The sequence below is a fragment of the Topomyia yanbarensis genome, chromosome 2, assembly GCF_030247195.1.
Source record: "Topomyia yanbarensis strain Yona2022 chromosome 2, ASM3024719v1, whole genome shotgun sequence".
NCBI lineage: Eukaryota > Metazoa > Arthropoda > Insecta > Diptera > Culicidae > Topomyia > Topomyia yanbarensis.
The window spans coordinates 227,390,900-227,408,943 of record NC_080671.1 but is presented as its reverse complement, the minus strand read 5'-3'; the positions used below and the strand labels follow the sequence as shown (position 1 = coordinate 227,408,943).

The window sequence follows — 18,044 nt, the reverse complement described above, 5'->3', positions numbered from 1 at the left end:
AAATTAGGTTGACGTTTTCCAGAGTGATTGCATAACCTTTCTATATGAGAAAGGCAATAATGTGCCAAGATCCAAAAAAGTGAATTTTCGTCAAATTTTTTTCGAGTTGGCATCAAATATCGACGTTTCATGCACCTTAAAGACATTTAGCATCAAAAATAAAAAATCTATTTTTAATTTTTCCTATAGTTTATATGGGAAATTTCTGTGTTCCCGTACTCTTAAACCCGTAATTCCGGAACGAGAATTCCGATCGATACAAAAATCAATAGCAGCCGATGGGAAGGTTGCACCTTTCATTTGAGACTAAGTTTGGGCAAATCGGTCCAGCCATCTCTGAGAAAAATGAGTGACATTTTTAGACACATACGCACATACATACACACACATACAGACCTTTTCCGATCTCGACGAACTGAGTCGAATGGGATATGACACTCGGCCCTCCGGGCCGGGATTAGGATGGCGTTTTTCAGAGTGATTGCATAACCTTTCTATATGAGAAAGGCAAAAACGAAGAAAATGGTGTATTATACATTTCTTTTGTTTACATTTTTACCTGCGAAAATTGCGATCAAACGCGTGGGGTACATTTGTACCCCAGTACAACGTTCTAGGATGGAAAACGCAAGTGCAACGTTCTAGGGTTAAAAATAATTACGCCAACACGTAATGCGTTTAGCTTTCTTTCGTATATCCAGGCTTTATTCCCCACAAGCAATATCATGCGTCAATGCCGCTAACGGGTTTAAATTTAGCCACGAATAATATTGCTTGCTCACAAAAATGGCTGCATTTTTTATTTTATCGCGGTTGTATCTTGTGCACTAACGACGCTGAATCTCTCTGGATAATGACTCGACATGTAGGGTAATTTGGGGAGAGATGCCGCACATTTCTTAAAATCGATCCTGCATCAAAGTAAACCATTCAATATTTGATAAAATCATTTTTATCAATTGCGACAAGTTTCAAAAATACTGTGAAATGGTTTTTGTCACGAAAACAATTCATCAAATTTTCATGAACATTTTTTAAAAAATAAGGTCATTGCGGGTGAGATGCTGCATGTGCGGCTGAGATGCCGCATCATGATCACAAACTGAAAAATGGTGAACAAAAGTATTTTTAGCTATCGTTGATATTTTTGTGATTAAGGGTCTTCAGCTAAGTTTCATAAAGTTTGATTACACCTATAAATCGGCCAGCACCTTCAATTTCCTTAAGGGGGTAATACCCTTTCTAGAAACATTTTTTTATTCAACATTTTACAAATATTTTTCTTTTGCAACCTTGTGTAACGGTTAAGTTGGAGTAACTTAATTAAAGATACTACTTATTTATATGTTTGTACGAGCGATATATTGGTAGGGGTTCCTCAAAAGCAATTTTTGTTGTTTCTTCCAACAATGTATTTATATAACTTTGGTTTGTGCTTGAAAGATTCATTTTAAAAAGCATCATTTCGTCGAAATTTTCATTTTTATCCCTAAAAATGACCCTATATACGAGATACAGAAAGTGCGGCATCTCACCCGACGCGGCATCTGTCCCGAAATATCGTTTGTTACCATTTATCTTTCAGTGTCATTCCAATCGAGCACGAGACCTGTCAATTAGGACATAGCAATTTTTTTTAATTCTCAAAGGCCTCCCCTCTCATATTGTGACAAATGTCAAAGTAAGCTAAGATGCCAAATTTCACATCATTTGGACAATTCTAGACCTCCGCCCATTTCGATTGAAATTTTTGAATTTGGTACTATGGGAAAATATAGAGTAAAAATGTATTAAATGCCATAACTTTTGAAGTAGCAATCAGAAAATTACAATTTATACCTCTTTTTAAAGGAAATAATCTTAGTATTAGAGTGGAGATCCGTTTCTAGCAAAATACGGGAAAGTGGTGTACTGGATCATTTTGGCCTTAAAATCCCCTATTTTAAATAATTTTTCTGCTCCGTGATGCAAATCATACATATTTTGCAGTTTTTGTAATATGAAAAAATCTCATAAATCGAACGGAACCTTTTGGACCTTTGTCCGAATACGAGAAGTTGGGGTTATAGCGCCTTTTATCATTCATATTAAATTTTATCATTTACTCGTGCATATATCTCTATTATTCTACACTCAATTTTAATAAATTGTACCTTATTGAACGTGGAAAATCCTTAGGAACAAAATAAAAATAGATTCATTACCGGTAAAATTCAGGAACATCAAATTATCTGACATATAGTCTCGATTTCACATTTTTATCATAAAATCGCACATATTAACTCTATTTAACTGTATTGTGTCCAACAAAAAAACACCTTTAACAGGCCAACGTAGGTACCCGGGTACCCACAAATTGAAATGCTCATAACTATGGCTTCCTTTATCCGATTTGGACACTTTTAGATTTTTTGGATTCAGGAACTCGTCCACTTTTTGATTTGTAAAACTGAACCGGATGAATAGATCTGGTGCTTGGTAATCCGGATTTTCCGGGATAATGTTCCAGTACTAGGGTATGATTTGTAAATTTTAATAATGTCCTAGCAATATGAGTGTCAAAACTCTTCAAATTGTGTCGGAAGTCTGTTATTTATTGTTACGGGACCCTATGACAATGGAATTGAAATGGAATGGCCACTCACGGCCAGAGCCGCAGAGAGAAAATACAGGCCCGGGGGGTCCAACGTACGGGCCCCCACCACTATGTATTGCCTGAGTATAAAAAAATTAATGTTTGAAATCCATTGGAGTTCACTGATACTATGTATAGTACACTAAATTTTGTATGTCTGTACTAGTTTTTAGCTCTAGTTGTTTGTAGTGCCAATGAAGGAAAAAACGTTTTTAATCCACCTAACAGTGTGATGAGACATTTCTTATAACTCTTATCACTCTTCGGATATTATATCGTTTGAGAACATTTAGAACTTGATGCTTCGCGATGTTTTTGATAACATACTACATGGGATAGTGGCAGGACTCAGAGAATCGCTCAAATCAGCATAGGACAACATCAGTGCTAGAAATCTCAAACCAAATCAATGGGAAAGCGAAAAAATGGCCAATAAAATAGACATACCAACGAATTACGAATTACTGTTAATAAAATATCTATATTGTGGTGGGAAAACTGAATTTTCCTAAAGGGGTTATATATTATACTGAGCCAAAAAAAAATCGATTTTTTTTTGAATCGATTTGAAGTTTATACTTTACTCAAATTTCCAACGCGACTGAGAACTAAGAAATCAACGCTTTTTCTTGAAAAGGGCGATACTAGCAGTGGTACCATTCAAAGAAAATCAACAGTGAATATTTCCAGAATTGGTTTTATTTCCTACTTAAGAACAATTGTGTATTTTTACATCCTAGATTGCATGATTCAGTGATCGAAACCCAAAACTTCATAAAGTATTTGAAATTATTAAATTAAAATTTGTTTTTGCTATTGAAATTGACAAAATGATAGAATCGCCCCTTTGGCGATTGTTTACTTTTTCGGTCCCACCTATCAGCATTGAAGTATCGCCCTTACGTTTTTTTACAATAACTACCGTTTTACACCAACGATTTCGTCTGGTTTTTTTCAATAGCGATCATTGTTACTATTTACAGCTGATAATCCTAAAAAATACGAAAAACCTCACCTCTAAACTGCTAGCAAAAAAAGTATCGCTCTGTTTGTTTGCATGGAGCGTGGAGGGCGAAACTTTAAATAAACAAACAAAAATACAGTTTCACCCGTTGTATTTTTTGCTGTAGTTTAAGAAAGCAATATCGTAGAATCAAAATTTTTAGGTTAATTTGTTGCGTTTCCAAGCCCTCATTCGCATGTATGAAAAAAGCCCTATGTTTACATTTGTAAGTATCGCCCTTTTCACAAAAAAGCATTGAAATGAAATCGCAGCTCCTGATATCACGCTATCTCTGAAGTGCATGCGTGCATAGTTTCAAATTTTACTTCGACATCGACTTTTTCTAAAGGTGACTTCCCAGTAGTATCCTTGATTTGAATTATTATCGCTAATCCTAATGCCAAAGAACAAATAAAAACCTCTCGAAAACGAACCGTTTGGGAAAATCATCATCATTACTGGAATTTTCATTTTCACGAAACTTTTATTTATTTATTTATTTATTTATTCTTATTTTTCATCTGACCTATGTTGGTCTACATGAAATGTAGTTGAATGGGAAAAGCCCATTTCAGGATATACTTCAGAAGCAATCCTCAAATGGGCGTAAAAACCCATTATCTTTTCATATATTCACACCTGATTACAATGGATTCACACTACAATAAAATATAATAACATAGTACACAGCATTACATAAATAAAAAATACAAATATTACAAAAAATGAATCTTAAAATCTAAGTCAACCTTCTTAGTCTATTTTTGAAAACATCACAAGATACAGAAAAGTCAAAATGGTCATAAACACTATTAAAAACATTACACATCGCCCTAATGGGTTCGTTTTGACCGTACTCGGTGCGTTGAAACTCGAGTCTTAAAAAGTTATGCGATCTAAGACTTCTCGGGGGCACATTGACATTTATTTGTGAGAGAATATCTGGAGCATCTATTTGGCCAGTTAATATCTTCCCAACAAATACTGCTCTAAATGTGTTCCGCCTTTTGGCTAGGGTTTCCATATCGAGCAGACGACAGCGATCGATGTACGGTGGTAGCTCTGTTGGGTTACGCCACGGCAGAGTTCTAAGAGCAAAACGGAGGAATCTTGCTTGCACTGCTTCTATTCGGTTGATCCAAATGCTTGTGTAAGGACACCAAATGGGTGCTGAAGCTTCCAAGACAGATCGCACAAGTGAAAAATAGAGTGCCCGCAAACAATATGGATCAGTGAACTCTTTGGCGATTCTTATAATGAAACCGAGATTTCTATTTGCCTGTGCTGTAACATGAGAGTAATGATTTCTGAATGTCAGTTGTGAGTCCAGAAGTACACCGAGGTCTCTGACAACTGTCATTCTCTCTAGCGATTCCCCGGAAATGGTGTAGTTCCACAGTATTGGATTTTTTCTACGTGTAAAAGATATTATGGAGCATTTGGACACGCTGAGAGCCAGCAAGTTGCGATTACACCAACAACAAAAAGCATCTAAGTGTTTCTGTAGTTCCTTGCAATCTTCTATTGACCGCACAATAAGAAATAGTTTGAGATCATCGGCATATATAAGTCTACACCCAGGAGGTATAACAAAACAAACGTCATTGAAAAACAACGAGAAAAGCAACGGTCCTAGATTGCTCCCTTGAGGCACTCCCGATAAGTTGATGAAACTGTATGACTCGTTATTTCCTAATTTTACACACAGAGAACGATTTACGAGATATGATTTAAGCCACCCTATAAAATAATCCGAAGCGCCCAGCCGCTTCATCTTTGCCAGTAGAAGAGTGTGATCTACACGATCGAATGCAGCCTTGAGATCCGTATATACAGTATCGACCTGAGATCCAAGTTCAATATTTTTAATACAGAGCGAAGTGAATTGGGCTAGATTAGTAGTTGTCGATCTACCAGGAAAGAAGCCATGTTGGTCCTTCGATATATATGCTCTGGTCTCGCGAAACAGCACATTTCCTACTAATATTTCAAATAACTTTGAGCCAGCGCAGAGTGAAGTTATGCCACGATAGTTCGCAACATTTTGCTTATCACCTTTTTTAAAAACCGGAAACATAACTGATTTTTTCCAACAGACGGGGAATGTTGATTGCGACAGCGATTGGTTAAAAATTAGTCTTAAAGGCGTAACCTTCCGTCACTTGCGTTAATAACCTTCCGTCACTTGCGTTAATGCACTGGGTGCACAGTGCTCTGAAAATCAGCGAAATCGTCTCAGGGCACCAGCGGGTCTGTAAAGAATACTAAAAAATAATTTCTATTCCATAATTTTCAGTTCAGCCATTCGAGAGATCGTGCTCACCGCAAGCCATGAAAAATAGACTACGTTGTGAAGCGATGGTCACTATTTATTAAAAAATCACGGTTAAATAAAAAATAAAACTATTAAAAAATTTCAAATAGTATATAATTTTCACAAACTTATTACGAAAAATTGTTTAATAAGCTTTCGTAATATTGTGTAGGAAAAAAGCTGAAAATTTCAGTATTTTCTCTATCTGCACCCTTAAGTATACCAATTAATTGGTATACGAATTGGAATAGGTTCGCCAAATGTTGGAAGAAGTCTTTAAAAAAAACCCCTTGAAAACTACCTAAAAATTGTTGTAGTTCGATGCAATAAAAAAATTCCCAAAAATGAAATGTACCTATTAATGTGAAACACAGCGAATAATACATACAATAAAGACCCATTTTTATCAGTCTCATGGTGTATTTTATGGTGACAAAATGGTGACTGTCTAAATCGGGCATTTTTTTTCTCTATAATAAACTGAAGCTGTTAAAATATTCTTCTCGTCCCTTGATGTAGTCTGATAACTATTTCTGATTATGATGAACTTTTTATTTTCGCATATTTCGCATTTCTTCATGATAAGGAAAACATGCTCAAGAAAGGATTTACTCGAATTCAGTCTTGTTCGTGTGCTAGAGCCCATCAAACATATGTTCATATTTGGCTGATAAAATCGGGGTTTCAATGTGTTATAATAGATATTCAGCATTCTAAGAAGTTTTTTTTAAACGAGTGTAGAACGACTTTGATTCTACTTACTTGAAATCAGCGGCGTAGCCAGAAATATGGTTTGGTGAAAATCGATCTTACTGTCCAAACGGCATAATTCCGAAACCGTAATTTTTGAAGTTTTAAAATTATGCAGAATTAATTTTTCAGAAAATAGTAACGGAGTTCGTGTCTTTAGCGAATTTGTTGAGACTTTTTTGTAGTCATGAATATCAACCTGAGAAAATTCACCATAAATACTTTTTGAACGATATACCGTCAAAATTATTTTATCAAATGATGCGCTGTTTAACGTTTGTAAAACTCATCGAAGATACTAAACCTCCGAAATTGGCGGTTTCAAAATGATGCTATCTTGACCTTAAATTACTGTTTTTAAACATTTGACCTATACATATATTTGGTCATACAACAAAAATCAAATGCTCATCAAAATCGATCAGAACCTGCTAGAATCGAATGGAAATCATCATTTTTCATAAATTTCTCTCTACATTCGGAAAGTGTTATCCTCGTTATTAATCATATTACGTTTTCGTCTCAACTCGACGCATTCCCAAAATAAAAACCTGTTTTAATCCACCTAATGGTGCAATTGTGCTTGTCTCATTTGTCCAGACTACGATTCCATGGCTGCTTATGTTCAATACAATGGTGGAAATGAATATTACATGTTCAGTACGATTTGCACATACATACAACGGATCGACAGCCACGATCTTGAGATACTATGTGATACTGAAACATCGCTTGAAACCAGCGGCGGATCATGGAGAAAGATCCGGGAGGTCCAGATCCTGCCAAAAAATTTCAACTTGTTACGAAATTTTAAACTAGTTTTAATTTTAAAGTAGCAACCCCTCACTGCATACTCCCTCCGGGCCGATATGATTGACGATTTTTAGAGTGATTGCATAACCTTTCTATATGAGAAAGGCAAAAATGTACCAAAGTCCAAAGAAGTCAATTTTTGTCAAACATCTCAATGTTTCATGCATTTTAAAGTCATTTGGCATCAAAAATACAAATTTGATTTTGAATTTTTTTCATTTCAGTTTATATGGGAATTTGCTGTGTGATTGCACTCTTCAACTCGTAACTCCGGAACCGGAAGTCCAATCAATAAAAAATTCAATGGCAGCCGATGGGAAGGTTGTACCTTTCATTTGAGACTAACTTTGTGCAAATCGGTTCAGCCATCTCTGAGAAACAGAGGTCACATTTTTTTCCACATACACACATACACACACACATACACACAGACATTTTCCGATCTCGACGAACTCAGTCGATTGGCATATGACACACGGTTCTCCGGGTCGGGATTAGATTGACGAATTTCAGAGTGAATGAGAAAGGCAAAAACATTTTTAGCAAATGTTGAAAATTATGCATTTTTTTGGTGAGCAGTTCTATGTTTCATATACATTAAATCAATTTTAACTTCGCTTCCTATTAAATAAAGATCCTTATTACAGTACATCTCTACAAAAACGAGCTCAATTTGAAAATAAATCTGAGGATTATGATTATGATAACAGAACTCTGGAATTTTCTATTGGAATGTTTTCAGGCAGGTATTTGATATTGATGCTATTAGACAACTGTGAAAACAAGACCAATAGATCAATTACATATCAGGACTCCATTCCGACAATTTATCAAAAGTCCTCATGATGTTTACAACAACAGGTTATCAATCTACGGATCAGATAATCGTTATTGTAATATTGAATTAAATCAGTCTGCATCAATAAATTTTCAACTTCAATCCAATAATTTTTTTTTGGGTGTGGTGGGGTGGAGGGGCGGTTTTATGGTGTTAAACCCCAAAACCTTCTCTTGGCTACGCCGTTGCTTGGAGTTATTTATTTCGCTTTTCATTTTCCGATATGTTTCAGATCGATCCGATGGTTATAAGTTAGAAAAACTGCAGTCAGAAGGTTCGCACAAATGAACATTTTTGTACTGATAAGTTATCAAGTTCCTTTCAGACAACTTGGAAGTGTTCGGTGATTATTTCTAGCGGTTGTAGATAGTAAAATGAAATACAAAATTCGTTTTATCGAAATAATGTTTAGCTTATTTCAATGGATTATTACTATATTGAACAATAAATAGGCGACAAAGAGTAATCAACAAACAACAAGCCATAACTTTTAAAGTATTCAAAACAGATATTTAAAGTCTTTAGTAAAGTTATTCGCAAAAGTAAGAGCTACAAATTTGCTGAGGACATCATTTCGATATAATCACTTCCAAGAAAATTTGTGAAAATATCTCACTCATAGGGGGATTAATCAGCAAAACCACAATACAAAAAGAAAGGGCATATTACCTCCATTAAATTCTCCGAAGATACTATTGACCTAAAATAAGCCGTTTTGGCGTTTATAATAGATTACATGTTTTGGTCATATTTTTGGCAATGGGAAATGATAAAAATCTTTCGTCCGCATTTAATGTTAAATATCTCTTTTGATAATTGTCCGATTTCAACAATCTATAGCTTGTTCGAAAGGTATTCATTAAAGCTGTCTAAAAACATATAAATTGTTATTCTATATTGTCAATTTCGGCAGATAATTTAAAAACACGGCAAAAAACGCCATTTTTGCGCATTCAAACGTTCATATCTTGGAAACTAAACATCAGAATCAAAAACAAATTAATAACGTTCATACTTTTTTATAGTTCTTTCATTTAAAATTGGTTTGGATAAGATCGGTTCAGCCATTGCTGAGAAACACGAATGAGAATTTGTCCGTTACATACACACACAGACATTGTCCCAAATCGTCGAGCTGAGTCGATTGGTATATAAGACCCGGCCCTCCGGGCCTCGGAAAAAATGTTGAAAGTTTGAGCGAATTCTATACATTTCTTTTATAAGAAATGTAAAACGTAGAGTTTTTATACTTTGGGAGTTTTTTAATTCCTCTTCGACAATTTTGGTGACTTTGAAAAGCGCCATTTTTGTCAATAGTATTTATAAAAGTAAGGAAATGGAAAGATTGAAAATGTAGTAATTACAAAAAATGAAAACAGCTAAACGGCGACCAACGACAAAAGATAAAAAACCAATAGAAAAACTAAATATTAAAAGAATGTTCAAAAGAACTAAAACCACAAAATCAACCAAATAAACAAATTAATGTCAATGTCAATCAAAAAATGATAAATCGAGAAAAGCCAAAATAAAACCTATAAAACATAGATAAAAGAAAACAGGAAGCTAGAAAAACATATTGCGAAGATTAAAGAAGTCGAACATTATTCCACAGATGGTGAAAATAATGAAAAATCTATAAGAAAGTAGGAAAAAATTCAAAGAATCAATGAAAATTAAAAAAATACTACTAAAAAGAATACAAACATTAAATAAAAAATGCATAAAACTGAAAAACTCGATAAAACAAGAATAATAATATTTATTTAACATTAAAAACAAGTAATATTTAAAGCAATAGAAAAAGTAAATAAAACGTTAAGAATGCATAAAATTAGAGGAGTATATATAAAGGACAAGAATAAAATAATCACAGAGAAATTTAAAAAAATGAACGAACCGTAAAATTTATAAAAACTGGTACATTGGAATGATGAAAAGACGAAAAAGTAAAGCAAATTGGAAGTATTGAACAAAAACGGAGCAAACAGACTAAATGGAAAACAAAAAATAGTAGAAAAATTGAAAAATTAACACGAAGAAAATGAATGTATTAAATTATTTAAAGAACAGCAAAAACACTAGAAATGAAATTTGAAACGAATTCAAACAACGAACTAAATGTAAAGTGAAGAACAAGTGTTCATAGTGTCAAAAAAGATAAATCAAATGTTTTTTAGGAAAAAAAAATCAATGTAAACATATAGGAAAATGGCCAACAGAAAAAGTACTTTCAAAATAGGTTAAATGGAAACAATGAAGAAATAACAATAACGAATTAAATCTTAAGAAAAAGGTATAAACAATAAATAAAATAATTATAAATGAACAATGAGAAAAAAAAACTACGAAAAACTAAAAACTAGAAATAAGGAAGAAAATAGGGGAAAGGTAAAGAATTTAACAATAAGACAAATTGGAATTGAATTTGAATAAGTGAAATTGCTTTTGGAAATGCAAAAATATAAAAAAAAGGAAAAAGAAAAAGGCTATTATAAGAATAAATGTAGTAAATAGACAAATTCTAAAAATTAGATGGAATGACAAAGTTTGGTTAAAAAGCAGGGTATTCAAATATGAAACAATAAGAAAAATAAAATAAAGAAAGCAGAATTTTCTCGAAAAATTGCGAATAAAATAAAAAAACAGAAAGAGAACTATAAATATAAGTGATAATGATAGCAATAGAAAAAGCAAAAGTAAGGAATGTGAAAATATGTACAAACTAAAAGTACGGAAATAGATAAAAAAGGCAGAATCTTAAAATTCTAGAAATACAAATATAATCCACACCTTGAAAAAATAGATCAATGAAATTTTAACAAAATTAAAAAAATCCATGTATGAATAAAAATGGAAAAAATGAGAAACTTGGATTAAATTTCAAATAAGGGTTGTGGTTGAATTTTACGATATGCTGGTTTCGAAAACATTCATAATCCTATAAAAACATGAATTATTCTCTTATTTGTGTTGGTGTGTTAGCACACATGTTATAATGAAAATGTTGATGAAAGGCCGTATTTGAAAGAATTGTAAAACGTATTTTTTCCCATCCCTGGCCTCTTTGCGAGGGGGAATTGGTAGTCGAAAATCGCAGAAAAAAGCTACGTCATTTGAGTACGATCCCTTGACAAAAACGTATCGGTATCATCTCGTATCTAAAAATGATTTTTTATGGATTTTGTAAAAATGAACGGCATACCAAATATATTAAATTTTAAATTTAAATTTTTGAATTAATTCCGAATTATTTCGGTTTATCAAGAGTTTTTGATGACTCATTTGGTCAATTGAGCTCTCAAATAGAGGTAGGGTTACCGCCTCTAATGGTACTTTGACCAGCAGAGTTTTACTGAGCAAGGGATAGACTTCAAGAGACACATGGGTATGCGTTGAAATCAATTAGAATTTCGAATTAAAGTGATCACTCGACAGAATTTTGGAGCGCTTCCATTGCTTTTTATTGTATAAATCGCTTAAAAACAAATAAATATGCATTGTTTTATTTCTTAAGTAGCTCGTAGCACTAGGAGGAAAAATATCTTATTTTCTTCACATTCAGCGTAGAGTGTAATGTTTTGGTAAAGCACTCAGCCTTTCTGTGCCGACCACATTTAGTTGTATGTATGTTGCATTTGTTAACAGTTTTGTTGATTTGTATAAACATAGTTGATACCAAATGTGCAGTAGTTTAGAATTTTCGCTATTCTAGTTACCTCATACACAACATATTGAATTTTTAATTGCGTTCTCAAATAAATTTTTGTCGAAAAAGTATTTGTCAAATTTTGGTTTCTGGTAAAAATCCGGGCCCCCTTCAGAACTCCGGGCCCGGGGGGAAATATACCGGTCCCCCCCCTCTCGGCGGCCCTGCTCACGGCCCCACGGGAACCTGCTCCGGAATGTCCGTTTCGGGGTCAAATCGCCAAATGGTTCCAAAACCACGAGATACAGCCTACTGATGCAATTCCATACCCATATTGCTAGTATTCCATTGAAGTTCACAAATAGTAACCCAGTACTGGAACCTGCTTCCGGAAATCCGGATTCCCAGGAACCGTCCAAAAGCGGATGAGTTCTTGAATCCAAAACACCCAAAATCATTAAAATCGGTTGGAAATTACCTTAGTTATTGGTATTTCAGTTTTGTGGGTACCCGGGTACCCACGTCGGTCTGTTACGTAGTAAAAAAAATTCAGGAGCCCCTCCTAACCCCCCCCCCCCCTCCTTACTATACCACAATATTATTAACCCAAAAGCTTGACTTAGTGAAGTTCTAAGATGTCACAAAGTTTCAATTTCCAGCTATGGATAAAACATAGGAATTTAATTAATTGAAACCTAAAAAGGTACCTGGGTACCGCGTCGGATACATAACGGTTAACAACAAAATTCTTATTAAATTTACTACTTTTAGTGTAAATTACGCTTGGGGATCACATGAGAAAAGTTTCCATCCTGGAAAAATAGAAGTAGAGGTATTAATGAAAAAAATGTGATTTGGAGAGTTAATGTCAAAAAATTTGATGTTTCTGAATATTACCGGCATTTTTTGCTGTATTCCTAAGAATTTTCCACGTTCAACAAGTTAGATTTTATGAAAATTGATTTAAGAATAATAGAGATATATGCACGAAAAAAAGATAAAATTTAAAATGAATGACAAAAGGCCCTATAGGGTGATGGGCCCATTATCGCTATGTTTCTATTATCACGCTACCCATTTGAAGCCGTTGGTTAGAGCAGTGTCTGCCATCTTTGTTTAACGCATTGAGTCAAATGGTAGCGCAACAATAGGGGCACTCGATTCGTGTTTTCGTTGCGCTCAAACACGAGAATTTCACTGTTTTCAGCGCATGTATGTTATTATCTTGGTACTTAACAACGAAGCAAAGCTATTGATGCCAATTTGTACGCATTCCATTGTTTGTAGGCCGAGTAATTAATGAATCAGTGCGGCGCCCTTCTTAGTATGGTTAAAAATAGGCACTTCACCCTAACTCCAACTTGTCGTATTCGGAAAAAGGTCAAACAGGTTCCGTTCGATCTCTGAGATTTTTTCACGTCTCATGTCGATAGTCCAGGTCTTCTCAAAGGCGTTAATTTGTATGCGCCTTCCCGTGTTCTTCGTAACCCCACTATGTTATGGATATCTAGACACCGTACTGCATAAGGACAAAATAATCCACTGGAAAGATGTTGCCGCATATTTAAGGAAACTTCTTCATTGTTCGATTTTAAAATTTCCAAGCATAGATATAAGTTAATAGTGAGAAATATACAATTTTAAAAGGTGTCTGTACAATGTATACCGAAGATTAGAAAATAACATGTTAAACTCGTTAAAGATCACAGATCATGATCATATGTGTTTGATTTGTGCTAACTTACTGGATTGTAAAAAGAAATTCCTAAATGATTCAACGTTGGGATTGCTACATCTGCTCGCCAAGTGGTAGGATTGCAAGAACCACCTAAAAATACTTCCGGGCCAACCGTTGTCTCGCTAGATTGTTCATCAAACCTTTTGTTAGTGTTGCTACTTGCGACCTTTGATGAAAACTCGCTTGAACTTGGTGAAACTGGATGACTGACGTCAATGTTGTTCAGTATAGATGCGTATCTGCAACAAGAAGTGTTTACCGAATAAATTATATATAAAATATTTGCAGCTTTGTTAGGAGCTAGTTATTCTAAATTTTGTCACAGGTCGTATTGATGTTCTCCGATTTTCATGAAAATTTCATCATTGGTTTGAGGAAGTGAGGTAAAACGGACATCGAAAACTGATTAGAAGAAATAAGTCGAAATCTTCGACTTCTCTCTAACTCTGATTTAACTTGATAAAATCTGATCCTGTTTAGTTTTTCTGAATGGGTTTCATGGGAGGCGGTTGAAAATAGGATATAGGTGAACATGGGGAGACTTGACCAGGTGACTTTATGCTAAACCTGCATAAATCTTTAAAAAAGTCTTCAATCCTTCCAAAGTCCTTGAGATATAATGTGCAAGGGTATTGTGCGTGTTTATAATTTTTTGTAGAATTTTCAATCTACTTAGATATTGGCATAGAAATCATCGGCGTAGCAGATACCTATTGTCGATTTGGTGAGTTTCGATCGAAATGAGCGTCTATTTGTGTTGCTTGGTTTAAAAATGATTGCGGTGTTTGTCGGCTGTCATGTATTTTAAGGAAAATTCAAGCAAAAACAATATGAATCTGGCGATTAACATGTTGGCGAAAATTGTGTACTGACGAAACCTAAATTAGTCGGTTAATTAATCCGTCAATCTTGAAGGGGGAGATCGCTGGCGTTTAGACGTGCAACCGCGTAGCTCCTTAGTTTCCCATTTCAAGAACGATTTTGTGCTGATAAACAAATATCATATCGTGCAGATTTTTCGAGAAGTGCTTGAATGGTGTTAATGAATAGGGTTGTTGAAATCGTTTTGTTCAATTTGTGAAGTTTGGGTGGTTTTAGTTAAATTATCAAATCCATCAGCGATAGCGTTTTTTGCTACATGTCACAAGTTTGTGTATTGGTGTTTGGTTTCCAACTGGAAGAGAAGCAACGGAGAAATGCATACCAAACGGGTGAGGACGTTCTTGTATATGTCTACACATGTTTGTTTTAGGTGTGGGGCATGTTGAATGTTGTGAAAGTGTTCGAATAAATTTTGCTTTGCGAGTGCACATATTAGATCTGTAACTCTCAGATGGGGAAGGGTGTGAGCGACTCTGCATCTCTTGATTGTATTTGTATGTACAAAGACGTTAGCGGCGCTTTTTGTGCTCTTCCCTTAAACCGAGCCAAATCTGTGGCGGGCTGGTTTGAAACGTGTTCGACCCGAACTCTGACTCACTTCGCTACGGTCAGATTGAAGATTTGTGGTGTTCTGTCCCATCGCATGCAATGGGATGTTTCATATACATTTGGGTATTTCATTTTGCCCCGACCCATACTTTGCAATTGTACCAGGTTCATGGCGGGAGGGTTCCAATTGGATTTTGCACTTTTTCAGTCTTCCCTCTTCAAAACGCGTTCTCGTAGATTGGTGGCACTAGTACTCTCTTTCCACTCATAGTTACTGGCATTGACACATTTTGCTTTGTGCGCATCTATCGTTGGTGTACGTACCCGATGTATGCATGTTGGGATATATGTACAAGTTAATACCAGTCGTTTGATTTTTGTGTGTGATTGTAATTGAGTTTCAGGTGGCACACGTGCACGAGGTTTTGTGCCTAAAATAAGTTTATAATATATTTTCATGAACCTGTATCGGGTGTATTGGGTAGTGGCCGCGCGTACAGGGGTATAGACTGACAGAATCGGAGCAATACTGTTTATACAGTGTGAAAAGCTTGGGTAGAAAATTTCTGCATGTTCACCGCACGTTTCTTTCATAAATTACGTAACGCGTATAGTAGGGGAAGAGGTTCGGAAAATTGTGACATGGAGAAGAGAAAGTAAGCTGGAACGTTACCTAACATGTTTTTACTGCTGTAAATTTTTTTTAAATGATTTTGTTAAGTAATTCTGTTCAGAAATTTTTGACAATTTGTTACATGTAAGGTGAAACGGGGATATTCTGTGTCTCCATTCATACCTGTAATACTGTTAACTATATCATGTTTTTGATTTCACTAAATGTACTTACTTATCATAAACAGTAATTGATATTACAATCATTAAACAGCGCGCGGAAAGAATTACTCGACATTCTATCCACACATTCGTCTGCTACAGAAGGAACACGGTTTTCCATTATTGTTTTTTTGTTATTCTTGCGGTTTAGTATTAGCAAAAGTATCCCAATTACTACGAACATATTAGAATGTGAAGTACTAGCTATCTATAAGAATATCAGCATGTAATCACGATATAAGAAAAGATGAAATCACACAAGCACATGTTGCATAATGTTTCGCATTTTATTTGGACGATCGCCGTACAAAATTAATGACAACAGAAACGACGAAAAATTCGCCACGCTCCTCATAGTCGGCTATCCGGAATTTAAGTGGCTTATTTGGCCATTCAGATTAATACAAAAAAGATAATATTCCGAAATTATCGGCAGCCGGCTGCCCAGAGCAACTTTTACATGATAATGCAACTGGCAGATTCACTAAAAAAATCTTCCCTTCCTGTGATACATGTGGAGATGCGGTCTTTTTTTATTTTTATTTCGATTATAGCTGTTTTAACCTTAAGGTCATTCGCCTCTTCGGGTTAGAAAAATCTCTTATGAGAAATTTCTAACTCTACCTGCGGGGTCAGGACTCGAACCCAGGTGCGCTGCGTACAAGGCAATCGATTTACCAACTACGGTACGCCCACCCCCTGATTCCTCGGTCTCTAGCAGCAACATGTATCGGACTAACATTTCTTCCTTCCCCAGTAGATCTGCGTTCGGAGCGGTCGGCGTCGGTATTAATCAGTATGTAGGGATCAATATAGATTGCACAATGTCCCAGCATGTTGTTCCAAAGAACATTTTCCAATCTCAATTGGTTCTGATCAGTAACGGAGTAGCAACCACGGGCGATCTCTTATGCTTATGCTTTTGTAGAATTTTTAATTTATACGGTAATCCTTTTAATTTTTAAAACATACGGTAATCATTTTTTCCATATTGTCGATATCCTTAGTTAGCAGTAAAAAATATAAAAGGATTGCCATTTCATAAGTCTACCGTTTGTGATGCATTTCCTTTTAAGGAGCTGGCTCCCCAGCTAGCAGTGTTGAACGCGTTCTTCACGTCTATCGTTACCACGGCGCAGTAGCGATTACCCCTTCTCTTTTGCTTCAATGCTTTCTCCGCGTTCGCGATGACGATGCGGATGGCGTCCACCGTCGATATTCCTTTCCGGAACCCGAACTGTCTCTGCGATAGTCCGTTCTCACTTTCAGCGTAGGTCTTCGGCCTGTTGAGGATGACTCTTTCCAGGAGTTTACCGAGAGTATCTAGCAGGCATATAGGCCGATACGATGCTGGATCTCCTGGTGGTTTCCCTGGTTTTGGCAGTAACACCAGCTTCTGGACCTTCCATCTATCCGGGAAGTAGCCATCGTCCGGGCATTTCTGTAGGACTATCCTTAACATGTCCGGAAACGCCAGGATCGCAGTCTTTAGTGCCACGTTGGGGATACCATCCGGTCCGGGAGCTTTCTTCGCTTTCAGCCCTTTTGCCACTATAAGGAGCTCGTCGTTGGAAACCCGATTGTCACCTGCATTTCCACCATCTGCATCAGCGTACGGTGTAGGCGGCCATGCGGTTGGGTCGTGCTTCGGGAAAAGGCCCTCCTCGATAATTTTCAGCTTGTCGCCGCACATTTCGACTGGCGTCATTGGACCCTTGATCCTGGCCATAACGACACGGTAAGCATTGTCCCAGGGGTTAGCGTCTACTTCTCTGCACAGCTCCTTGTAGCAGGTGAACTTGCTTAGCACTATCTCACGTTTAAAAGCGGCCCTGGCCGCCCGGAATGTTACCTTACACTTTTCTCTGACTGCCTCAGATCTTGCTCTCTGAATGCGTCTTCTGGCTTTTAAGCAAGTAGCCCGGAGGATGCTTAGCCTTTCGTTCCACAGGTACGCCGGACGCCGGTAGTTCCTCGGCTCCATTTTCCTCGGCATTGTTATATCGCATGCCCTAGCTATTGTTTCCGACAGCTCATCG

The 18,044-nt window shown here is 36.0% G+C and overlaps 1 protein-coding gene across 17 annotated transcripts in view; it reads right to left on the bottom strand.

The window, feature by feature from the left end:
• The window catches only part of LOC131682950 (uncharacterized), a 1,036,787-nt gene that overhangs the window by 731,878 nt on the left and 286,865 nt on the right, over window positions 1–18,044 (bottom strand). For all 17 annotated transcript variants that reach the window (XM_058964754.1, XM_058964756.1, XM_058964760.1 and 14 more), the window contains exon 5: window positions 13,748–13,979. In XM_058964754.1, the coding sequence (XP_058820737.1) occupies window positions 13,748–13,979 (232 nt within the window). The remainder of the gene's footprint in view (window positions 1–13,747; window positions 13,980–18,044) is intronic.